At 37.5% G+C, this 17,318-nt stretch overlaps 1 protein-coding gene and 1 long non-coding RNA gene across 2 annotated transcripts; both read right to left on the bottom strand.

Annotated features, from left to right (window-relative positions):
* Positions 1-13,021: 13,021 nt before the first annotated feature.
* LOC102660187 (dnaJ protein ERDJ3A) lies at positions 13,022-15,707 on the bottom strand. The gene is made up of 5 exons (XM_026126277.2): positions 15,567-15,707; positions 14,855-15,222; positions 14,101-14,439; positions 13,622-13,975; positions 13,022-13,539 (listed from the first exon to the last, which is right to left on the bottom strand). Exons 2-5 carry the CDS (start codon positions 15,197-15,199, stop codon positions 13,372-13,374), a joined length of 1,206 nt encoding a protein of 401 aa, XP_025982062.1. The 5' UTR covers positions 15,200-15,222; positions 15,567-15,707; the 3' UTR covers positions 13,022-13,371.
* A 125-nt stretch (positions 15,708-15,832) lies between these two features.
* LOC102660519 (uncharacterized) lies at positions 15,833-16,380 on the bottom strand. Its single transcript, XR_001385292.3, has 3 exons — positions 16,340-16,380; positions 16,074-16,157; positions 15,833-15,975 (listed from the first exon to the last, which is right to left on the bottom strand). It is a non-coding gene; the product is annotated as an uncharacterized lncRNA (long non-coding RNA).
* Between the last annotated feature and the right edge of the window lie 938 nt (positions 16,381-17,318).

The raw sequence follows: 17,318 nt of genomic DNA, 5'->3' as shown, positions 1-17,318 counted from the left end.
TTTGTGTTCTATGTTGTAGCCTAAAATACTAAACCTCGATCCCTCGTAAGTTTAGACTAATTTAACCTAAGCTTCGTCCGCAGATCCCTTTTGTAAGACTAGGCTTAACTTAAATAGCATTATCGTAACAACATATTCAGAAAACCAAAACCCCAACAATCCATCCCTGGTAATGTGGTTATTCAGTCCTGCTTCTATCAAGTTCTAAGGTAACAATACATTTCCCAATGCTAAAGTCACCTAATTGTACACACAAATGGGTGATCAGACCAAGAGCATGCAGAAATTAAGCATTGAACACATAAAACACAATTAATTAGATATTAACGTAATTACATCAACTGTTCCTTAGAAATTCCTAACAAGGGTGTTTAGCCAGCCATTACAGAAAAACCCTAACACAAATGAGGTTGAGAGTACAAAATAATTGTTCCTTACACAAGAAGGGGGATCCCTTCTCCTCTTCTCAGCACCTCATAATCACTCTGCAGCTCACTAATCTCTCTCTAATTGAAGAACCCTAGGCTTCTCTGCAAAGCTGCTCTCCTTTTGCTGCCTCCAAAGTCTCCATCTCGAAATTAGCACTATGGTGTCCTTGCTGTGGAATTCTGTACTGCTTGCTAAAAATTGTGTACCCTAATTCTACACAAGACAGGCTTTAAATAGACTCTGAATCCTCGACGTTGCGCTTAGCGCCACCCTTGCACTTAGCGCGAGTTAGTGGATTTGGGCTTGGCACTAGTCATGCACTGAGCCTGGCTAAAGACAACCATCCTGCTTAGCGAGCAGATCTCGCGCTTAGCGCACGACCTTGAAATCGATGCTCTGCCAGATTCTTCTGTCGCGCTGAAGCTGTGCTTAGCGTCGGATGCGCGCTGAGCGCAACTGCTTCCTTTAGCACCTCAAGATTTTAGCCTCTTTTGACCTGAAATTGTGCAAATTTTATCATTAAATCACATGGGAGATACTCGAGAGATAACTATAACAATAAAGCAAGATTTATTTACAAATCCCTATAAAATAACTATAAATTGGGGAAACTATACAAGTTTTGGAAAATGTTTTCTATACAAAAGTTAGTCATATAAGACGACTAACATTTTCCCTTGGTCACTCGCTGTTTAGGGATTGGATATTCTCGGACCCTTCCCCACAACTCTAGGGCAAAGGAAATTCATGCTAGTTGCAATTGATTATTTCAAAAAATGGGTGGAGGCTGAACCACTAGCAAACATCACAACCTAGTCCACCCAAAAATTCTATTGGAAGAACATCATTACATGTTTCGGAATTTTGAATACGTTGGTCACAGAAAATGGCCTACAGTTTACAGACCGAAAGCTCAATGAATTCTTGAGTAGCCTCGGTATCAAGCATAGGGTGACATCAGTGGAACACCCTTAGACCAATGGGCAAGCCAAAACGACTAACAAGATAATCCTAGGTGAGCTAAGGAAGTGGTTGGATAGAGCGAAAGGAAAAAGGGTCAAAGAGCTTATGAAGGTCTTATAGGCATATAGATGCACCCCAAAATCTAAACCTAGGAAACATCTTTTCAGCTAACCTATGGGACGAATGCCATCCTATTGGTCAAGGTTGGAGAAGTCTCTCTCTAAAGGTGCTACCTCGCTAAAGCCAAAAATAATGAAGCATTGTGAATAGAGTTGGACCTTGTCGAACAAGCATGAGAAGATGCAATTGTCATGACTGAAGTCTGCAAGTAGCGCATGACCCAGCGCTTCAACTATAAACTAACTCCTCGGCAGTTTGGCAAAGAACTTTTAGAAGGACTTGGAGGACCTATGCCAAGGGCTGGAACAAAGAAGGCCAAGGAAGCTCTTCAACAAGTGTTAACCATGCTATTTGAATTTAGGCTCAAGTTACAAGTGGAGAAGCTTCGGATTGTCAATTGCACTATGTTCCAAGAAGAGTAGAGGGCGTCACCTTTGTTGAGTGGTTTTATTAGCATTTTGTTAGTTGAAATAAAGGCCCAAACTTGGGTTAAAGTGGCTGTCAATTCTCTTTGGATTTGCACCACCATAGGCTTGTTTTAATTTAAAGAAATTAAGGTTTAATAAGGTGGAAACTCTAGTTTAATTAGATATAATGACACCATCAATTGGATTTGCACCAAGAGTTAAGCATTTTTCCTTATGTTTTTGTGCCTTAATTCTAGTTTAATTAGGTATAATGACACCATCAATTGTTGTTATTGGTGATCATTTGTCTTAATTCTAGTTTTAATTAGGTATAATGACACCATCAATTGTTGTTATTGGTGATCATTTCATCTTCTCACTTGTGTAACAACCTTGATGTCGTTCCTATTTATGGCCTGCACATTTTCTAATAATAAACATACCTTAAATTGAGTTTTAATCACCTTCTAAAGTGTGAAAGTGAATCTCCTTAGTTACTTGAGTGATTCAAGAATTTGGTTTATCAAGGAACACCACCTTGTGTGTGACACCAATTCCAGAGGAGTGATTCTTCCAACCACCTTCTTCATTATCCCTCTTCATCATTCTAAACCTTCATTCTTTAATCCCACTTGAACATCATTGTTATCATCTTCATTCTCCATCCAAACACATTCAGACTTTGAATGAAATCCCTTCCAGTCAACCCTCCATAAACTTGCCACTTTTTCTCTCCTTATCCATTCCATTTTCTGAATGTCATACAAATAAAAAAAAATCTTTGAAGATCCATCCTCAACCCTTATGCAAATGTGTTTATATCATTTTGGTTATCAGAGCTCTAGTTCAAGGGTTTTTCAAGATTGCTTGGGCTGAAATTTCTTGGTAACATCCTTCTAATTTCTTCTTTGCCATGGCTGAACCATTGCAAAAATTAGGCCTTTAATTTATTGTTAAAAAAAGGCAGAAAATTATTTTAAAAAAAATTATTTGTGCTGAATGGTTCATGCTATAATAGTTTTCAAAAATTCTTGAAGGTAATATAATTGGTTGTTAGAAGGTTTGAATTACCAAATTCTAAAGTTTAATTCCTTCAAAAAAAAATCCCATTGTATAGTTGTTGGAATTTTTTGCCCTTGTTCTAAGCCTTTGTTAGCCTAACCTTAGGCCTTTTCCTTGTCACAAATTGGTGGTTGAACTTTGTTTAAACTTTCTCTTGAATTGCTTTAGAACTCAAGGAGAATTCTAGAGTGGAAAAATGCAAGAGTGCACAAAACTGAAGAAAAAAAAGCCATATTTGAGAGATACACTTGAGTGTGGTGAGGTTCTATTTTCTTTATAACTATTATTATTTTTATTTTGAATATGTCAGGTGGTGGTGAACATCAATTAGATGGGGCACAAAGATTCTTGTTGAATGCTCTCAATGCTCAAATGCAAAGACTATTGAGAGAGAACAACGAGGAGTTGTATGAAAGAATTGAGCTATTAGAGAATTGTGAACGTCATGAGGAAGAAAGGACAGAAGGAAATGGTGGTGGTCCAAGGCTAAACCGAATTGAAGGAGTGAAGTTCAACATTCCTCCCTTTAAAGGCAAAAGTGATCCGGAGACATATTTGGAGTGGGAGCTCAAGATGGAGCATATCTTCTCATGTAACACCTATGAGGAGGCCTAAAAATTAAAGCTAGCAGCCACGAAAATCTCAGATTATGCTCTTGTGTGGTGGAACAAATTGCAAAGGGAGAGAGCTAGAAATGAGGAGCCTTTGGTGGAAACTTGGATTGAGATGAAAAGGATCATGAGGAAGCGATATGTGCCGACAAGCTATCCTAGGGACTTAAAATTCAAACTTCCAAAGTTGTCCCAAGGTAGCAAAGGCGTTGAGGAATACTATAAAGAAATGGAGGTGTTCATGATTCAAGCCAAGATAGAAGAGGATGAAAAGGTAACTATGACTAGATTTCTTAATGGTTTAAATAGTGATATTTGTGATGTTGTTGAGTTGCAGGAAATTGTTGAAATTGAGATTTGCTTCCCAAAACAATCCGAGTAGAGCAACAATTGAAGAGGAAAGGTATGGTCAAAAGGAGTTCCACTAAGTATGGTTCTTCTAGTTGGAAGGACAAGAGTAAAAGGGCTGCCACCTCTAATGCAACACCTATACCGTCAAAAAGTCCTCCAAAATTCCAAGAACAATCCTAAAAAAAAGCCGGGATGTCAAGTGTTTTCGGTGCCAAGGCTTGGGACATTATGCATATGAGTGCCCTAACAAGAAAGTCATGATTCTTAGAGATAGAGAGTACATTAGTGAATGCGAAGTTGAAAAGGGGAAAGAGAGTGAGGAAGATGAGGAGGAAGTGGAGAAAACACCAGAGGGAGAATTGTTGTTGATTAGGTGGTTACTTGGCCATCAATTGAAGTCTATGGAGGAAAGTCAAAGAGAAAACATTTTCCACACTAGATGTTTGATCAATGCAAAGTTTGCATGGTGATCATTGATGGAGGGAGTTGTACCAATGTGGCAAGTGCAAGACTTGTGTCTAAATTGAATTTAGTCACAAAACCACATCCTAGGTCGTATAAGCTTCAATGGTTTAGTGAGGATGGAGAGGTGCAAGTAAGGAAGCAAGTGGAGTTGGATATTTCCATTGGAAAGTACAATGATAAAGTTCTTTGTGATGTTGTTCCTATGGAGGTCATCCACTTACTCATGGGGAAACCATGACAATTTGATAAGAGGGATAATCATGATGGTTTCACCAACAAGATCTCTTTCACGCATCAAGGCAAAAAGATAGTGCTCAAACCATTGAGTCCACAAAAAGTGTGTGAGGATAAAAGAAAAATGAAAGAGAAAATTCTTCAAGAAAAGAGAGAAAAAGAAAAAGAGAGTCAAACACTTGAGAGTTCAAAAAGTCAGGACAAAAAGAGGGAAACATGAGAGGAAAAAGATGAGTGAAACACTTGAAGTGAGGGAGAATTTACTAGCTACAAAAGGAGAGGTCAAAGGGTTGTTTCATTCAAAACAACCCCTATACTTGTTGATTTTCAAAATTTATGTTTTGACCACTAACACTTTTGACAACTTTGAATTTCCTTCTAGTGTGAAAACTCTTTTGCAGGAATTTGAGGATGTGTTTCCATCAAGTGTTCCAAGTAGGTAGCCACCATTGAAGGGAATTGAGCATCAAATTGATCTCATGCCGGGAGCTTCTTTGCCTAATAGGCCAACTTATAGGAGCAACCCTTAAGAGACCAAGGAGATCCAAAGACAAGTGGAAGAACTCATTGGTAAAGGATGGGTAAGAGATAGCATGAGTCCATGTGTTGTCCCGGTAATTTTGGTTCCAAAAAAAGATGGTTCTTGGAGGATGTGCTCCGATTGTAGAACTTTAAACAATATTACCATTAAATATAGGTATCCAATACCTAGACTTAATGATTTGCTTGATGAATTGCATGGTGTTTGTTTCTTTTCCAAAATTGATTTGAAAAGTGGTTACAATCAAATAAGGATTAAAGAAGGAGATGAATGGAAAACCGCTTTCAAAATAAATATGGATTATATGAATGGTTAGTTATGCCTTTCGGTTTGCTAATGCACCAAGCACTTTTATGAGATTAGTGAACCATGTTTTGAGAGAATTCATTGGTAAATTTTTGGTGGTGTACTTTGATGATATCCTTATTTATAGCACAACCCTTGATTTTCATGTTGCACACTTAAAATCGGTGTTGTGTATGCTTAGGAAGAAACAATTGTATACTAACCTTGAAAAAAGAATTTTTTGCAAAGACCATGTTGTGTTTCTTGGTTTTGTAGTGAGTTCCAAAGGGGTTCAAGTTGATGAAGAAAAGGTCAAGGCTATCCAAGAGTGGCCTACACCTAAAAGTGTGACCGAGGTGAGAAGTTTTCATGGCCTAGCAAGTTTTTATAGGCTATTTGTGAAGGATTTTAGTACCTTGGCAGCACCTTTGAATGAGGTCATTAAGACAAATGTTGTTTTCAAATGGGGAGAGAAACAAGAAGAAGCTTTCAATGCTCTTAAGCAAAAGTTAACCAATGCCCCCATACGTGCTTTGCCAAATTTTTCAAAATCTTTTAAAATTGAATGTGATGCTTCAAATGTCAGGATTGGGGCTGTATTGTTACAAAAAGACCATCCAATTACTTATTATAGTGAAAAATTAAGTGGTCCTGCCCTTAACTATTCTACTTATGATAAAGAGTTGTATGCCTTAGTGAGAGCATTGAAAACGGGGCAACACCATCTTTATCCCAAGGAGTTTTTGATCCATAGTGACCATGAGTCCCTAAATTACTTAAAGGGACAGGGTAAGCTAAACAAAAGGCATGCCAAATGGGTGAAATTTCTTGAGCAATTCCCTTATGTTATTAAACATAAAAAGGGAAAAGGAAATATTGTTGCAGATGCCTTCTCAAGGAAACACATTTTGCTTTCTATGCTTGCAACAAAAATGATTGGATTTGATTGCTTGAAAGAAATGTATGAAGGAGATGACACCTTTGATGAAATCTTCAAAAATTGTGAAAAGTCTTCTAAAGATGGTATTTATAGATATAAGGACTAGCTTTTCAAAGAAAATAAATTATGTGTGTCCAAGTGTTCTACTAGAAACTTGCTTATGTGTGAAGCCCATCAAGGTGGGTTGATGGGGCATTTTGGGGTCCCAAAAACCTTAGATACATCGAAAGAGCATTTTTATTGGCCTAACATGAAGAAAGATATGCAGAATTTTTGTGAGCGTTGTATTGTTTGTAAAAATGCCAAGTCAAAGGTAATGCCTCATGGTTTGTATACCCCTTTACCAATTCTGGATTCTCCATGGATTGATTTATCAATGGACTTTGTTTTAGGGTTGCCTAGAACAAGTAATGGTAAGGATTCCATATTTGTTATTGTTGATAGGTTTTCTAAAATGGCTCATTTTATTCCTTGTAGGAAATTTGATGATGCTAATCATGTGGCGGATTTGTTCTTCAAAGAAGTGGTGAAACTCCATGGATTACCAAGAAGCATTGTTAGTGATAGGGACTCCAAGTTCCTAAGCCATTTTTGGAGGACCTTATGGGGAAAGTTGGGTACTAAGTTACTATTTTCTACTACTTGTCACCCTCAAATGAATGGACAAATGGAGGTCGTGAAATAGGACTTTGGGTACCTTGCTAAGGACCGTTTTGAAAAAGAATCTTAAAAATTGGGAAGTTTGCTTACCTCACATTGAATTTTCTTATAATAGGGTTGTGCATAGCACCGCTAGTAGTTCTCCTTTTGAGGTTGTATATGGTTTCAATCCACTAACTCCTCTTGATTTGTTGTCAATGCCTAATATTTCAGTTTTTAAGCATAAGGAAGGACAAGCCAAAGCGGACTATGTGAAAAAGATCTATGAAAGAGTCAAGGCCCAAATTAAAAAGAGGAATGAGAGCTATGCTAGACAAGCAAACAAGGGGCGCAAAAAAATTGTTTTTGGGTTCACATGAGAAAGGAAAGGTTTTCAGAGCAAAGGAAATCCAAGCTTCAACCAAGAGGGGATGACCCATTTCAAGTACTTGAAAGGATAAATGACAATGCATACAAGATTGAATTGCCCAGTGAGTATAATGTGAGTACTACATTTAATGTGTCTGACTTAACTCTTTGGGATGTAGATGGAGAAGCCGATTTGAGGATAAATCCTTTTGAAGAGGGAGAGAGTGGTGAGGACATGACAAGGAATAAGGGCAAGAAAACTTTAGAAGGACTTGGAGGACCTATGCCAAGGGCTAGAACAAAGAAGGCCAATGAAGCTCTTCAACAAGTGTTAACCATGCTATTTGAATTTATGCACAAGTTACAAGTGGAGAAGCTTCAGATTGTCAATTGCATCATGTTCCAAGAAAAGTAGAGAGTGCCACCTTTGTTGAGTGGTTTTATTAGCATTTTGTTAGGTGAAATAAAGGCCCAAACTTGTGTTAAAGTAGTTGTCAATTCTCTTTGGATTTGCACCACCTATGGGCTTGTTTTAATTTAAAGAAATTAAGGTTTAATAAGGTGGAAACTCTAGGCTTGTGGCTGCCTCTTGGCTGACCAAGAGTTAAGCATTTTTCCACATGCTTTGGTGTCTTAATTCTAGTTTAATTAGGTATAATGACACCATCAATTGTTGTTATTGGTGATCATTTGTCTTAATTCTAGTTTTAATTAGATATAATAACACCATCAAGTGTTGTTATTGGTGATCATTTCATCTTCTCACTTGTGTAACCAACTTGATGTCGTTCCTATTTATGGGTTGTGCATTTTCTAATAAAAAACAGACCTTGAATTGAGTTTTAATCACCTTCTAAAGTGTGAGAGTGAATCTCCTTAGTTACTTGAGTGATTCAAGAAATTGATTTATCAAGGAATACCACCTTGTGTGTGACACCAATTCCGGAGGAGTGATTCTTCCAACCACCTTCTTCATTATCCCTCTTCATCATTCTAAACCTTCATTCTTTAATCCCACTTGAACATCATTGTTATCATCTTCATTCTCCATCCAAACACATTCAGACTTTGAACCAAATCCCTTCCAATCAGCCCTCCATAAACTCGCTACTTTCTTTCTCCTTATCCATTCCATTTTCTGAATTTCATACAAGTAAAAAAAAAACTCTTTAAAGATTCATCCTTAACCCTTGTGCAAATGGACTTACATCGGAAGGACCTTTTAGAGTTTGACACAATTTGAAGAATAGAGCTTACAAGCTAGAAGAACTATCCTAGAAAGTCATTCTGAGGACTTGGAACTCCACACATTTAAAATTCTACTATAGCTAGGTGCATTATTGCAATGGGTGTCATACTCTTTTTCCTATCTCAATTTTTTATCCCTATAATAATGTGAAAGGGTTTTTACCAAGGTTTTAACGAGGCGCACTCTGGCAACCAACTATTAATCAAAATTTTCTTATCTCTATCTTTGATTACAAGCTAAACACATTCATGTAAATTATTAATAGTTCCCTTCCAAGTACACTCCTAAACTAAGGTTGAACTTCGACGATTCATTAACATTTATCTCCTGATTCATTAGCAAATTATATTGCTTATGTTAAAATTTCTTTCATTTCAATTAAAATGTAAACTTACACTTGCACAATTTACTTTTATCATTTTACCACCAAAGATTGTGTTGGTCAAATACAAAAACAGATAAGTCAATCGACTAAATAAAAAACATAGTAAGCAAACCAATTCTTCAAAGGGAAATTCCATTAATATTAAGTTGAAAAATGAAAACAATGATTAGAAAAGAGATACACAAAAAATTTGTACTTGTAAACCTAAAGAACTCAATACCTAGGCCTTACATGGTCTTCATCCTCGACCCCGACACCTTTAGTATGTAAGTCCTTCGTCGAGGTCGTCAGCCTCTCTGGCTTAGGGGCAACATCCTCTAGAATGTTGTCAATCATCATCAAATCCCCATTGTAGACATCTTTGTTGATGTCAAACACACTTGGGTCAGAGACTTCACACAAGTGCATCACCTGCCGAAGGCAATGGTTGAAGCCCGCCTCATATGCATTATATACATCATCAAAAGTTTTTTGTTGAATCCTCTCTTTATCAACAACAACCTCATTTTTCTCCTTTTTAGCAACTGCCAAGGCTGACCGAAGCCTAGAAATCTAGCTATCCCAAGACCTAACCAAGGCCTCCGCATTAACATTGAGCTTCTCCAACCTGTTTGCCTCGATGGTCAACACAAGCACTTGATCCTCCAAGTTCTTGTTATTCCCAGGCAACTTCATGTTAGCTTAAAGTGGCGAGTTCAAAGAGTCATCAACCTTCAATAGCTGGTCCTTCAAGGCTTCACCATTCAAGGACCCCTGGAGATGCTAGGCCATAACCAAAGCCCTAGAAAGAAAGGCCCATAATGTAGCCCAGTTGGCGACATCATCACCCTTGGTTAGTACTTGCTAATCATGGTCGGGTTGATGAAACAAACCGGCTAAAAATCCTTAACAAAAAACCTTGGTTGGTCAGGGCTGATAAGTTGGCCAAGGTCCCAACACTGGTGGGATGGAATTTAAGCATTTGTTGCTTGAGTATTTTATCGTAAGAGTTACTATCCCAATGCTCCCAAATTGCTTCGGTGTTTATGGTGACTCCTTTTTTGTGTTGTTGCTTCACCTTGGGATCTTTGTTAGGAGGAGGCACCACATCAGCTGAAGCATCTCATGGCCCCGATGTTTGATTCAAAGGGGGATTCGGAGAAGGATCTCTATTGATGGCAATTCAGTTCCTACGAGCCAAGCGGAAGGCATTCATGTCGGCACCGACATGAGTCATGATTCCTACAAAATAATAGAAGTGATAAATGCACAAGTTAGAGTGAGAAATTGGCGCACACTTGAAAAGAAACATAATAACCCTCAAGATCCTGGACAGGTTCCAAAGATTGCAAAAGTGACACTAGAAGCCGAGCAGGAAGTTGCCGAGGGAGTGTTTCAAGGAACTCGAGGTCTCGACCTTCAGAAGCTCCTTTGGATACTTGTCGTATTGACGAAGGCATTGTTGTCAATGGAAGGGAAACAAAGGGTTGCCCGCCAAGTCATAGAAAAATTCTTCCCAGTGACAGGCCATATTGTTACTGTAAAATAACCAATTTTAAAATTCTTGTAAGAAGATGTGAAAATATGAAAGAGAGGACCCTTTGGTATCCAGATCAACGATATCCATTGAGTCTTGTCTTGTGGACGACTACAAAATTAGTGCAAGAAGAGTCCATGCATTGCCAACACAAGGCTATACAAGTAGAGTGCATGGAACGTTTGCATGGCCGTCTACCCATTTGGATAAAGTTGCATTGGAGGCATGTTTAAGATACAAAGCATGCCTGCTGTGATATCACCAAACGGGACCCTTACATGCAAATCACAAAACAAGAAATCATATATGTAAAATAAATCTTTGTTCGTCCTTTCTCAGTTCATGAACACAAACTCCGCAGGTGGAGTAGCATCCAACTTAACAATATAAAGTGTAACCAAACAGTACTTCGGTTCCATTATTGTACTAATCGACAACTAACTCAAAAGGTTGAGTAGATTTGACTCGTGGTTGTATTTGGAGAAGTAGGTACCTACCTCTCCATCAACCTAATTGTACTTGAGAAGCATAATAGGGGGAGGTGAACACTTATCCTTCAACATAGGGTGCTTCTTAGGCCAAGGTGCAACTTTCATGGAAGTCCCCTTCTCGACAGCAGGCACCAGCACTGGAGCTACAATATTCTCACTCACCTTTTTTAACAAAAGGCTCAAAAATGCCAAAAAGTCACAGACCCCTCAATGGCTGAATGGTCAATTGAACTTGAAAAATTCGACCCCAAGGAGTAAGAATCAAACGACACCTCAAAAACTTCGTTATTGTACCCATGAACCTTAGACTCATTATCGACCGACTCCCCTGACAATGAACCTTCGATCGAAACCATTATTACATACCTTAAAAAGAATTCTTTTATAAGACTATCCAGCTCAGAACAAAGGAGTAAATATAAGCAGTGAATAAGGTGCCCCCCTATTTATAGAGTTAGGCATGCCAAGAGGCCCAGCCAACAACCTATCCCACTGTTAGATAAAAATAAATCTACGGAGGGAAGAGATCATGAGATGTTCTAGTTCCCTACGTGAGAAGATGGAGAGACATGTGATTTAACCGTTACATCCACGATGTAACGGTTACATCATACCATTTAAAAAACATAACCATCGGAGAAGAAGATCTTAACTGCTCTAGCACAGAGAGTAAAGGCCTTCTTTTTGGTCGAGGATAAAAAAGGGCTTAGAGGGCCAGTATACCGGATAAGTATTCGATCAAGACGAGAGAAACCTGATGCAATATACCCTATGAAGTCGAGTACCCTCTTAGCCATATACCCACATATTTCATACAACACATCTCGACCTTTCACATATACAAGTGATGAATACCATTCGACCATGATTATAGTCAATAAACATGCTTAAGGATAATTACTTGGTTAAAGGTACCTAAGCGGGATTAAGAGGCGTATTACCAAATTGGTAATCGGAACGTGCATGCATGTAGGCCCAAGGCCTAGTAAGGTCAGTATATAAAGGGAAGGAGCCCCAGGTAGATGGACTGATTCACTCTTGAGTATTCATTAGATATAATCAATAGCTCTCAATCGAATCCTTACTTGAGCGTTGGAGTGCCTTTTGCATGTATCCCCTTCTCTTTCAGACTTGTACACATCGAAGACATCGACAAGAACACCTCCTGACCAAAGTTCAAATTAATCAGGATCTCTTTCTCATAATGAACCAGGGGATTAAAAGAAAAATCTCATTCTAATCAAATGAATTAAGAGTCCCATGTAGCAAATATGAAAAGAATTAAACACATGAAGGTTCAGATGACAATCCTCCTTTTTATTTTATTTGAGAAGCCTGAGGATGAACTTGGGAGGAGAAGGTGGAAGCATATTATGTAAGCATACACAACTCAATATGATTATATTTTACTAGTTAAAAATCTATTTGATTATCCAGTAAACAAATTTTTTTTAGTAACATAACATTTTTTTGTTTTTAACTTATTATCTTATAGCTTTTTATATTTTCTTCTTTTGTATCTTTAATATATTTATCAATTTTTTCATTATCCTTTTTAAATAAATCATAATTTTTTTATTTTATATTTTTTTTATCTACTTTACCATTTAGTTTTGTCAAACACACATAATTTAGTATGCTAATTTTTTCACCTCAACTAACTTTTTCAACTAGTTAAACAATAAATAACATTTTTTATTATTATTAACATAGGGCCCAAAACAGCAAAATTACATAACCGTGGGGTAGTAATAGCCTGCCTTAGCATCCAAACTAAGCAATTGCTTCAGCAAAATTACAAATGGCCCTTTTTAGGTGTATGAAGACAAAAGCACCAATATTTATCTATTTTTTATTTATATAAAAGCCTTTATATCATACTCTTTTTTCTTTTTTTCAGTTTCTTCCTTACCAAAGAAGGTACATTATCATCTATTGTCTATTTTTTTTTCTTTTCACTTTCCTTCCTAATCCAAATATACCACCAATGGCGAATTCACAATGGCAGTAAAAGCTAGATAAAACATCCTTGAGGAATTAGCATGGATCAATAATATCCTATGTGCCGTTATCTTAATTAGATCATTTGTACTCTTGATAGTATAAAAAAAACAAAAGATTCCATGTATCTCTTGACTCTGTACATGAGCATGCAGCCATAACAGTCAAAACCTACTTTTATGACCTAATACTCTAGTACAGGCTTCCCCCGTGTTGCTTCTCTGAAGGGTACATCTCCACTGAGAACGGAGCTAATGAAATTCTCTATCTCCTCTATTGTCATTTCACCCATAAATATACTATACTTCCCTCTTCAAGGTTTATAGGCAATCAACAAATTATTTGATGATTTATAACCTGTTTTGTCAAATGCCTTTAGAAATGATTTTTGCTTTGCAGCATCTAAGAGAGCATAGGAAATGGAGTCCCTAGAGCTGCTGGATCCCTGATTTGGTCGTCTTGACAAAGATTTTGGAGAAACCTGAAAATTTTGCACAATCACCCTTTGAGAAAAAGTTTACATAACCCCCTTAAACTAGTAAGTGAATGAAATGTACACTTACCAAAGAGAGGATTGATTCAAGCTTTTCTCTAGCTTTAGAAGATCTGAAGGCACCAATTATGCAGACTGGAGTTTTCTCACCACATAGAGCCTCAATGTTTGATTTAGAAAGTAATGGTACGCGTCCCTCGTCTGAGTCAGTTTGTGCCTCCTTGGCCTGACCTGATGATTCCTTTTTACTTACTTTTTCAAAACTATCAAGTATGTTACTAAGATCAAGAACTGCAGATTTTAAATCTTTCACAGATATCCCAGTTTTTAGAACACGCTTTTCTCCATTTGGTAGCCAACCTACAATAGCTGGAAGTGCATCAACTCCTAGCGTTTTCACTCTTGGATCAGAAACATCATGAACCTACAAATCATTCAAGATATACATTAAATCTTACCCTTTAAAACAAAGCATAAGATTTTCCTTATAGGTCCAAAGAAAGAAATTAACAGAGAAAAATGTGTTTCACATCCACCCCTTTTACATACCTCTGCATCAATGAAAGTAATGCGTTTGTGATACAAGCCACTAAGGACACGCCAAATTACAGGAGTGTCCTTCTTGGTGGAGAGAAGCAGCACCATAGGCAACTTTCCAGTAGTGCTGAATTGATCAAGATGATTCAAGTCAGTTCGTTTTGAAAACCTTGGCAAATATTCTTGACAGAAAGCCTTCAAATTCTTAGCAGCCAAGTCTCCCCTATACTCGACCAAATAACCTTTTTCATTCTCCTTGTAAGAAAAAACAATAAGCCTTGGAGCTCTGCGTGGATATATGCTAAGCTCCTTACAGAATGAGACTTCCTTTTCACAGTTTATGCTTCCAACCTGTCACACAAAAGAGAGATATAAGCCATGCCAATTACAAAACAATCAACGAAAATGAATGAATTAGAATAGGATAAAATATGCTTTTAATTCATGTAAATACGGTTAAATTTGATTTTAGTTCACCAAAAAGCTTTTGTTTGTTTGTTTGTTGTCGTCGTCCCCATCAATTTTGTTTTAAAATACTCTATCACCACTTATTGATGACATGACATACATTTAAATATGTCATCATCCCAAAATGGTTATTGACACAGCATGCATCTAAACATGTCAAGTCAGCACTAAGTGGTGCTAAGGACCATTCTCAAAATTTTAAAAATTTATTAAGAACATCAACAACAAAAAATAAAGAACTAAAATCATATTTAGTCACATTTATAAATTTAAGCCAGTTAAGAAATTAAGTAAGAACCTTCAAAGCTCCATGCAACGAACTTGCAACCTCCTCTATAGTGGATTCAAAGTATTGGATCTCCATCGAAGAGGGCATATAAGATAACAAAAGCCAAGTCATCCCTGCATTCTCTATTTCTTTCTTGTAAATCTGTGAATTTACAGCTCTAAGACTTTTGGAAGAACTCTTGGACCCAGATTGAGACTTGGCTGAACTGCCAAAACCACCAAACTGACTCCCACCACCTCCACCACCGAAAAAACTGCCAAAAAGATCATCCAAGCCAAATCCAAAAGGATTGGAATCACCTGAGCCACCACCAACGGAAAAGGAGAATGACTTAGATCCTCCCTGACCACCCATACCTTCCAAAGATGAGCAATGTCCTTAATTGGCAAGAAACCACAAGAAAAACCATAAATGACCTCTATCAGTGTAACTATGACAATAAAGCTTCATCGGAGTTTCTCCATAGCCAATGACAGTTTTCATCATTTAGAGATCAAAATCCACACAGCATGAAAATTAGGCAAAGAAATCCCTTCGAGCAATACACATGAAGCAACCTAATTTCTTTCCAATTTTACTAAGCTGAAGCTTATATAGTCTATGACTTTACACCTATCAACCAAAGGTACAATAAAGAAAGGCAAGGCAACATGTAGTAAAATCCAAATCAACTTGTATTTTAAAAATGAAGATACAGTAAAAAAATGTTACAGTTGATTACTTTCTTTCCTGGCCTGACAAGCCTCAAGGCCACCTCAGCAGCAGTATTTGCGGCAGCAATGACATCAGCTGCCCTTCCTGTAACAGGACCTTCCTGAAGAACATGGGTGTGAGCTACGGCAGCAATGAATCCATCTATATGACATGCCATATCACTGCAACCAACCAAAGAAACAAACATCAACTTCCAAGTAGTATAAAAAACCACAAACTCCATTCTCCGACCACTCATCACAAATTTCATGCATTGAAAGCCTTACATTTTCAATATATCACCTTCTTCCAACACTGCCTCGTCACTGGCTAGTGGAGAGAAATGGCAGACAACGTTGTTTACAGACAAACATGTAGGGAAAGCAACACCTCTCTCAATCTTCCTCTTCACATTCTTGTACACATTTCCAGTTTGCCTACACACCCACAAAGCAAACCCTATAAGCTAAAATTCATAAATATTAAAAAAATGTCAAAGACAATGCTCCTTCATTTATGAATATTATAAGCTTACTCTCGAATGTATGAATCCCCTTTCTCACAAATATCCACAATCTTCGCTTTGGTTTACATTCTGAAATAACTAGCTTCAAGGCCTCTGTAAAATCATAGATAAACACAAGAAAAAAAAAACATCAAATCTTAGTAGAACCAAAAAATATAAATTAAAAAAAATGAACTTCAGCAAGGTTCCAGGAAAAATTGTGTCCAATGTATGAAATAACCAAAACCCAAATAGAATTTGAGACCACAAAGGCATTAAAAGAGTGAGGAACAAACTGTTAACGATCTCAGCCGCGGTTTTGTATTTGGTTACAACTTCTGCAGAAGAGAGATCCAACTCCTTATGATGAGAATCATGAAACTGGCCAAATACAGGCTAAAGGCCCAAGTGGAGAAGGACAAAGGCCTAAGTGGAGAAGGACAAAGCCCCCGAGTGGAGAAGGATGAAGGCCCAAGTGGAGAAGGATGAAGGCTCAAGTGGAGATGGATGAAGGCCCAGAGGCAGAGACACTATCAAGACAATTAATTGTTGCTGAAGGCCCAAACTAATTTGAAGGCCCAAGTTAAATATGTTTTTAGTTATAATTTTTATTTATTGTAGTTTTGGCCCAACCTATTTAGAAGACCCATGTCTATTTTTATCTTTTTGTTCAGATACACTATAAGTATTGGTTTTTATTTTCAATAAAAAAACTTTTGACATTTGATAAAATTTAGTGAGAGTTTCTCTCTAGGTTCCTTGTTGAACCAATTATCAGACTTATCAAGGTAATCCTTGTGGCGTCTACCCAGACTTATCTTCCTTCATTGGAAGTGGCGTCTACCCAGACTTATCTTCCTTCACTGGAAGTGGCGTCTACCCTGACTTATCTTCCTTCACCGGAAGTGGCGTCATCCAAAAACTCTACAGCCTGTATCAAGTGATCCGCCCCGTAAGGTTCACATCATCTGGTATCAGAGCTTCGGCTCTTGATACAGGTTCTATCTTATCCTATTATTTTTCTTTGTAATTTGTCCTGGTTCGTGTTTTGTCCTTGTTCTGTTATTTGTTTTTCTTGTTTGCGTCTTGTTGCGTTCTTGTTTGTGTCTTTGTTTCGTTCTTGTTCTTGTCACGTTTGTGTTCTTGTTGTTGTTCTTGTTTCTAGTGTCTTTCAGACTTTGTGTCATAAAAAAAAATTGTTTGGGTTCTGTTTCAAGTAAAAAAAAAAAAGTTGCAGAAATTTTGAAAAAAAAAAAGAGAAGAAAAGAAGAAAGA

Source organism: Glycine max, chromosome 16, assembly GCF_000004515.6.
Source record: "Glycine max cultivar Williams 82 chromosome 16, Glycine_max_v4.0, whole genome shotgun sequence".
NCBI lineage: Eukaryota > Viridiplantae > Streptophyta > Magnoliopsida > Fabales > Fabaceae > Glycine > Glycine max.
The sequence above is the reverse complement of the archived record's forward strand: the minus strand, read 5'-3'. Positions and strand labels throughout refer to the sequence as shown.